General features: G+C 43.3%; 1 protein-coding gene across 1 annotated transcript; it reads left to right on the forward strand.

Annotated features, from left to right (window-relative positions):
• gpr37l1b (G protein-coupled receptor 37 like 1b) lies at positions 1-7,514 on the forward strand. Its single transcript, XM_085146041.1, has 4 exons — positions 1-1,341; positions 3,638-3,946; positions 4,408-4,776; positions 4,988-7,514. Exons 1-4 carry the CDS (start codon positions 646-648, stop codon positions 5,159-5,161), a joined length of 1,548 nt encoding a protein of 515 aa, XP_085002167.1. The 5' UTR covers positions 1-645; the 3' UTR covers positions 5,162-7,514.
• Positions 7,515-8,304: the final 790 nt, after the last annotated feature.

An 8,304-nucleotide genomic window follows, 5' to 3' on the forward strand; every position in this document is an offset into this window, starting at 1 on the left:
GTGTCCCGACAAAGGCTCCATCCAGCCGTGCTGCAGAGGGCTGCTCGTTCCCAGAGATCCTCAGAGCTCCAGGACGCCCAGTCTCTGCGCTGCCTGCAGCCAAGACACAGCAGCCCAGACACGGACACACACCCTGCTGCTGCCCCCACCATCCCGCTTCTCCTGGAACACCTGTTTGGATTATTAATGGATGGGAAAAACAGAGGGAAGTTTTAAAGTGAGTAAATTGGGGGTGTTTGCAGTTTGAAGAGAAGAGATAACAGAGGACCCCTCTATCCTGGACCTCAAACTTGTAGAAAAACTGACTGGCTATCTTCAGAAACAGGCTTTTTCTATAACTGGAAATATTTTTAAACTGGGCAGAGTCTTATGAAACAATTTCGAAGTAATCTTAGCATTTCTTTTTAGTTGATTTCTGACCCCCGTCCCCCCACACGCAATTTTATGGATTTCTGGACTTGCTCTATCTAATTGAAATTTATTGGAAACTTTGCCAACATACAAATTGTTGTTTTCAGTGGATTGGAAATTTCTGGGAACATTTCTGGATTTTAACTGAATTATTTACAGATTTCGTAGCAACAGGTCGTCCTGAACTCTTCTGGTTTGAGTTTAAAAGGAAACTGTCATATTAAGTTTTGCATCATGGCTCTGTCAGTCGGTCTGTGGCTGTGTCTGTATCTGTTGCTGCTGCTTACTGATGCAAAGAGTGTTGGGCAACATGACGGGCAGCACAGCAATAATGATAAACCTTCCTCCCCTGTCGAACCAAAGCCCCTTTGGATTGGCAAACCGGTCAAAACCCAGGATGAATCTCACGTCCTTGACAAGAGCCTCCCCCTACCCGAGGTGCTGGACCTGGACCTTGACCGTAACCGCCGCCAAGCCCGTGGTGCGGATGAGGAGGAGCAACAGTCCACCTTTGGTGATTCCTTTGAAAATGAATGGGTTACAGCGCCTCAAGTTACTGAGTTCAGCAATAAAACGGCTACAGTGGCTCATGAAGATGATAACCTCCACACAAACAGCTCCAACACTGACCATGATGCTCCAGGACTTTTCAACCCCTTTTACCCCCTGATGGAGAGCTCATATGCAGCCTACGCCATCCTGTTCCTGGCCGGCCTGGTGCTGGCAGTGGGCGTAGTAGGAAACATGGCAGTCATGTGCATTGTCTGGAACAACTATTACATGAGGTCAGCCTGGAACTACCTACTGGCCAGCATGGCATTTTGGGACTTCCTGGTTCTGGTTCTGTGCCTTCCTGTGGTGGTCCTCAACCAGCTATCCCATAGGAGGATCCTAGGTGACATCACCTGTCGCATGGTGCCTTATATGGAGGTGGGTGTGGCTTATGTTAAAAAAGCAGGAAGTCAGTGTAATGACATAATTTGTTTTGTCATATGAAGTCTTAAAGGAGTACACATCTGCTGTTGGACAGCAGGCTGTATAAATACACATGTGAAGCAGAAATCTTATCCAAACTGCTGATGTAGAAAACATCAGCAGATCCAAAGATTAAGATTCCCTTTACAACTGTGTAAAATGACAAAAAATATAAAAAAAACTTTCCAAAATTACAGGTATGTGCTAGTTCTGTAATAATCATTATAATAGCAGCAACTGACCTCAATTTTATTATTTTACATTTCTAATCTTAATGAGACTAATAGCTGTAGATAGTATTAAAGAAGAAATGATGATTAATTCAATTCAATTTAATTTATATAGCGCCAAATCACAACAACAGTCACCTCAAGGCGCTTTATATTGTAAGGTAGAGCCTACAATAATACATACAGAGAAAAACCCAACAATCATATGAGCCCCTATGAGCAGCACTTTGGTGACAGTGGGAAGGAAAAACTCCCTTTTAACAGGAAGAAACCTCCAGCAGAACCAGGCTCAGGGAGGGGCGGGGCCATCTGCTGTGATTGGTTGGGGTGAGAGAAGGAAGACAGGATAAAGACATGCTGTGGAAGAGAGACAGAGATTAATAACAGATATGATTCAACACAGAGAGGTCTGTTAACACATAGTGAGTGAGAAAGGTGACTGGAAAGGAAAAACTCAATGCATCATGGGAATCCCCCGGCAGCCTACATCTATTGCAGCATAACTAAGGGAGGATTCAGGGTCACCTGGTCCAGCCCTAACTATATGCTTTAGCAAAAAGGAAAGTTTGAAGCCTAATCTTGAAAGTAGAGATAGTGTCTGTCTCCTGAATCCAAACTGGAAGCTGGTTCCACAGAAGAGGGGCCTGAAAACTGAAGGCTCTGCCTCCCATTCTACTTTTAAATACTCTAGGAACAACAAGTAGGCCTGCAGAGCGAGAGCGAAGTGCTCTAATAGGGTGATATGGTACTACAAGGTCATTAAGATAAGATGGGGCCTGATTATTTAAGACCTTGTGAGTGATTCATGTTTTTATGTTATTTTGTTACTGATTGTCCAAAATGTAAGTCTGTTACTAGATTAGTTTACTGGCAGCTTTATTAATGATTTGTTCATTAAAGATGGTGCTGCAGGACAGCCACACTGAAATGTGCTCGCTGGCTCTTTGAAACACCCAAACAACTGCGTATTACATATATTACACTACTAGAGTATCAGTTTTTTGGTCCATCACACAGAAAATGGTTGGAATGGTCATAGGAAACAGTGTGGTTAAGATTTGCTCTACAACTTCCTGCTACAGCTTGCAGTTAAACAAAAAAAAAAACTTTAAAATGTGTTTGTATGATTAAGTGCCTTCCTATGGCCGACACTGCCGGCTCTCTGTCCATCGTCTATAGAATCAAGCAGCTTCGGAGGTACTGATTGCTGTTGTAGGTACACTCATTGTTCAAATCTATGCTACTCACATCACAGAGGCACAGAGATGCCATCGTGTTTCCTTCTGAAAAATCTAACAAACCACCAAACTTTTTTTCTTCAGTTTTTAAAAATGACACTCACATTTACATCTATGGGCAGTTTAACATCACCAATTGACCCCAATAACTGTCTTTGGACTGTGGGAGGAAGCCAGACCCGAAGAGAACCACCACAAACACGGGGAGAACATGCAAACTACACACAGATATATTAACAGTATAACATTAATAAAAAGACTATTTTGTATAGAAGCATATGGGAAAACAATCCTCAGCTGTGTTACACTTTGACCTCTGTAAACATTTTTAATTAATAGGGTCTACTGACCATTCCAGGGTGACTAAATGAAACAGAATACTGATGCTGTTCATTATGATCAGTGTTAGATTTAGAAGAGATGATCTGTGGGTTATGCTCCATGAGAAGTCATTAGCCACTGAGCATGCATTGTTAGCTTGTTTGCAAAGCACCAGGATGGAGACAATCAAAACGCTCAGCTTGAGGCTTCATAGCCTATTGGTGATGTCATAGTAACCATCATCATATATATTTATGATATGGACTTGAACATGTGACATACTGAATCTTTGTCATCAGCTGAGCTACGTGAGATAAGGTAATAGACTGATTTCAGAAATAGCAACATGAACTCAATAAAAGAGGATTTAGCAGTTTTACAGTAAACTGTTTTACTTTTTGGCACAGTTTCCTTCTCTGCCACATTGACTTACTGCTGTTGTTACCCTCCTCTTCCCTGCAGGTTGTGTCTCTGGGCATCACCTCCTTCACTTTGTGCGCTCTGGGTATCGATCGCTTCCACGCTGCCACCTCGTCCTCCCAGCCAAAGGCTCGGCGGGTGGAGCGCTGTCGCTCAGTGCTGATGAAGATGGTGCTGGTGTGGCTCTCAGCTCTGCTGCTGTCCAGCCCTGAAATCTTCCTATGGCAGCTCAGCCAGGCCGTGTCTCCATCCACCGGCCGGCTGGTCGACTCTTGCACCATCACGCCCTCCTCTCCTCTGTCCCTCTACCTGCCTGATTCCCTTCACTCCCTGCTGCTCAGGTATCACCAGGTGAGACCAAAGCAGACGTACGCACTGAACTGACCAACACATAGTATCAGCGTGTTGATTGGGTGACATGGAACATGTAGATCTGGACCTAGATCTTATATAATGGTGCTTCTCCCTTTAACTGGTGGCCGTCCACATGTTGTGTACACTAGCACTGAGGAAATGGACACCAATTGGACACCGTCAAAAGAGCACCAGTAGGAGCTCAAATGAAAGTAAAGAACATGAAGCATTTCTGTTTGTTTTCTGGTTTATTGAATTAATGAGTAAGGATTTAGTAAGGACAGAGATATCATGGGTTTGTCTCGAACATTTTAGGTAAAAGCAGTAAGATCTGAGTTCCTGAAAGGCCCATTTAGCTGTGGAGAAAAGCTGTTGTGGCTTTTTTTGCCCAGATAAAACCAGAATGTTCCCAAAGTTCTCCTCCTTCAGCTTTTACTGTTTTAACCTCTGTGCTTCAGGGTCGTATGTGGTGGTGTTTTGGCTGCTACTTCTGCCTCCCTGTCCTCTTCACCATCCTTTGCCAAATGGCCACCCGGAATGTCAACAGCGACTCCAGCGCCACCCAAAAGCAGCGTAACCTCGACGAACGCTCCAACCAGAAGCGTCAACAACACCAAACCTTGGAGCGACAGCTGAACTGCACTCTACTCGCTCTAGCTGTCGTGTATGGCGTGTGTGCTCTCCCCGAGCATGTCTGCAACATCACGCTGGCCTACACGCACATCACCATCTCCGAAGACACCGCCACCATGCTGGTGCTGTTACATCACTTCCTGTTGTTCTTCAAGTCATCAGTGACGCCGGTGCTGCTGCTGTGCCTGTGTAAGGTAGGTTGCCACCGAGCTATAAGGTGTTCTCAGTACAGCTGAAGCCTTTTGCCAAGCAGAGAATTCACCACCTGCTGTCCATTACCCACTTAGAGAAACAGCAGATGGTTGAAAAGGTTGAACTCATCGCAGATTGGTCCACTGGAGTATTGTGTTTGATTTTGTACGTATAGTTGTCACTTACCAAAGTTGTGCATCGTCTGCATTTCAGGCTCTTGGCCAAGCCTTTATGGACTGCTGCTGCTGCTGCTGTCAGGAGTGTCAGCCAACCGGAGCCCAAGGCTCTCCAGGACCTCCCCAGGTCAAACTCAAGGGGGCCAATGAGACGTCCATCTTCTTTGATAAGGCTAAAGACACCTCAGCCATTTTGTCCATCTCTAGCTAGAGCAACAAGTCTGTCTCTGACTGTAGATCATCTCTTAGTTTTTCCTCCTTTGCTCCTTTCTACAACATTACCTGTATACCCATCGTCTCCTTCTACACATTGTTTCCATTTTTCCCTATTTTGAAAATATTTTTCAACTTTCTGTCTGTTCTCTTTTCTTCTACCGGAATATCGTTTGTATGATACTCCCATGTGGACTCAGAGTTACCCCCTTCAGCTTCCTGTCAGTGCAGGAAGTCATGTTTAATCTGTAGCAAGATTAGAAGAAGATGGTGTACTTGCACAACCAGTTGTTATAAATGCAGGAGCCTGTTTCAGGACTCTGAAAGAACTCATCTCTCTGGCCTCCTGCTGCACAATATATGGAAATGTCTTGAAAGTCTTCCTTGGTTACGCTCCTTAGATCGATGCTGTGAGGCTCGAGTTTGTTGTGGTTTTTTGGAACATTAATTTAAACTCATTTATATGCAACATTAGTTTGGTGCAAAGCATAGAAGTTTCCTGCTGTGATAAGAGGTGAACTCTATAGAGGGCTGAGCATAAATTTGAAATTAGTATGACATTTTAATATAAACATTTGATTTGCTTAAATATAAAATGAAAAACTTCTGGAACTGATTGAACTGAAACGTTTCATTGACACAGACCAGCCCGAAACAGCTTCACATTAGTTAAACAAATGTTGCTGTTGAGGCAGAAATAATCCTGTGAAATCCTTTCCTGTAAAATGGGAGACAAGTTATCCTGGATGTACATTTTACTTTTTCTTTATCAACAGTTTCTGGCTATGAACTAGTTTGTGTTTGCATGTTAGTTTCTCCAGTGGAAAAATAATGCTAACGTACAGAGGGTTAACTTTAGCTTCCCAAATCTAATTTAGAGTGCACTCACACCTGCACTTTTAATTCAGTTAAATCTGATTCTCAATATGAATGATCTGGGTGTGACTACAGTGATGAACCAACACAACAAGGACCTTTACAGGTGGTTTTATTCTGGTCCCAAACAAACTTTGGAACAGTTCGTTTATGGGTGGGATGATGAGCTGCTCATATTCACATAACTTTGCTCTTTGTGTACAGAGTAAGTGTTTAAAAATGCTTTTAGAAATGTTTGAACATTTCAACCAAAAGTAAATAAGTTTATTTTTCTTTGAAAACCAGAAAATTCCAAGAACTTTGATGGAAATCAATGGAAATTCCTAAAAGTTGATGGATTGGATTTATATAGCGCTTTTCAAGGCACCCAAAGCGTTTTACAATGCTACTATTCATTCACACACTGGTGGAGGCAGCTACGGTTGTAGCCACAGCTGCCCTGGGGCAGACTGACAGAGGCGAGGCTGCCATATCGCGCCATCGGCCCCTCTGGCCAACACCAGTAGGCGGTAGGTGAAGGGTCTTGCCCAAGGACACAACGACCAGGACAGAGACCCCAGGGATCGAACCAGCGACCTTACGGTTACAGATACGCTTCCCACGGTCACCCTAAAATTCCTAAAAGTTGACAACAAACATTTACCATTTATCTTGAGAGTTTTTGCTTCTACATTTTTTAGAAAGGGTTCGGGTTCGATTATTTCTGCCTCCAGTGCAGTGCTGCCTTTCAGCAATGTTTGCAGCATCTGTTCAGCAACAACCAGGGAAGAATTGTATTGAACTGTGCAGCTCATATATGCATAATATGCACTTGTGGAAGGAAAATCAGGATGTGTTTAAAGTTATTTCTATGGGTTCTGTTTTTGGGAAAGGATGTGGTGCTTCGTGAGGCCACAAACCCATCCTGAAGCAATAAGATGAAGAACGTGGTGAAACGGGGAGGATATCTGAAGAGTTTTTGAACAGGACTCTCACCCTCTCAATACTGAGGTGCTCTGTTTGTACAGGAGGTTCTACTGTGTAGTTTTAAGAGATGTAATCTGTATTTAACACAGTGCTTTCACTCAGACCGTCAATCTCAAACAACTAGAACAAAAGAAGAAATAGAACCATGAATGTAGCTTATTTTTAATGCTAGATGTGTAACTAATTACATATTTGTATGGCAGGAAATGAGTTATTAGTTTTTTGTATGTCACAAGAATGCATTTGTAATATTTGATGTCACCATGGTGAATTTCTGACCATTGGCTCAGCAGATGGTGCCTTATTGTTTCCCTGCCCAGAGCCCTGACTGTAAAAGCCCTTTTCCACTAATACCTAGTCAACTCGACTTTTGGTTATTTTCCATTACAATTGGATACTCCCTAGTGTGCATAGGGTCTGTATAGCAATGGGGTCAAACGTCCCGTGATGACACTTGGATGTAGGGATGCAACGATACCAATTTTTTCAAACCGATACGATACCGATACTTCTACCAGACACACACACGCACACAAATGCAATGAATTGGAAGACAGGTTTTATTTTATTCTCTGCCGATAATAAATAATATCTTAATAAAAATTACCACAAAAAAAAAACAAACCCGAAAGTATTTGGCATTGACAAACAAACTCCCCATCTGCCCGTGGATCATCAGTCCACTGTGCCGTTAAACCAAGGACTGACATCGCACACACACTGCTTGTCTTTACCTCTTCAGAAAGTTTTGGCACCATTATCTCCCTGATGTGTGGGTGGCTGGGAATTTCATATCGCAGCTCGAGTATGCTGAGAAGAATCCTCTGTTTTCCACGACCGGCATTGGCTGGTCATCCAGAGCGATAAAATGAGTCAGAGCCTCTGTTATTTAAAATGCCCGTGGATTTTCTCTTGACATTTTTCATCGCTTTTCCAAAACCTGAGTTAAAGTTGGCTGTTCCACACTGCTGACATTTTGTTTAGCCTAGCTACAGCAGCCTCCAGTTTCTCTTTTTTATCTGGAGCCGCCAGTCTCACTCGTCAAACCCTGTTTAGCCTGTTTAGCGCGGGATGTCCCCCTAGTGGCCAATCTAAAAAACTACAACAGAAATGACCAGCCACCCTCTGATTAATGAAATAAGTTGGTATCGGTTCATGGTATCGGTCAACTTTTACGAGTATGAGTACACACACATTTTACAGTATCGGCCCCGATACCAGTATCGGTATCGGTGCATCCCTACTTGGATGTGAAACAAACAGGGTGTTGGGGCGATGGTATACCTGCTGCTCAGTTTA

The sequence above is a fragment of the Neolamprologus multifasciatus genome, chromosome 20, assembly GCF_963576455.1.
Source record: "Neolamprologus multifasciatus chromosome 20, fNeoMul1.2, whole genome shotgun sequence".
Classification (NCBI taxonomy): Eukaryota; Metazoa; Chordata; class Actinopteri; order Cichliformes; family Cichlidae; genus Neolamprologus; species Neolamprologus multifasciatus.

Bases quoted from the DNA above. Each gene is read 5' to 3' on its own strand.
- gpr37l1b (XM_085146041.1), top strand. From the start codon at position 646: ATGGCTCTGTCAGTCGGTCTGTGGCTGTGTCTGTATCTGTTGCTGCTG. The intron at 1,342-3,637 runs GTGGGTGTGGCT...TCTTCCCTGCAG, and splicing joins GCATGGTGCCTTATATGGAG to GTTGTGTCTCTGGGCATCAC. The intron at 3,947-4,407 runs GTGAGACCAAAG...TCTGTGCTTCAG, and splicing joins TGCTGCTCAGGTATCACCAG to GGTCGTATGTGGTGGTGTTT.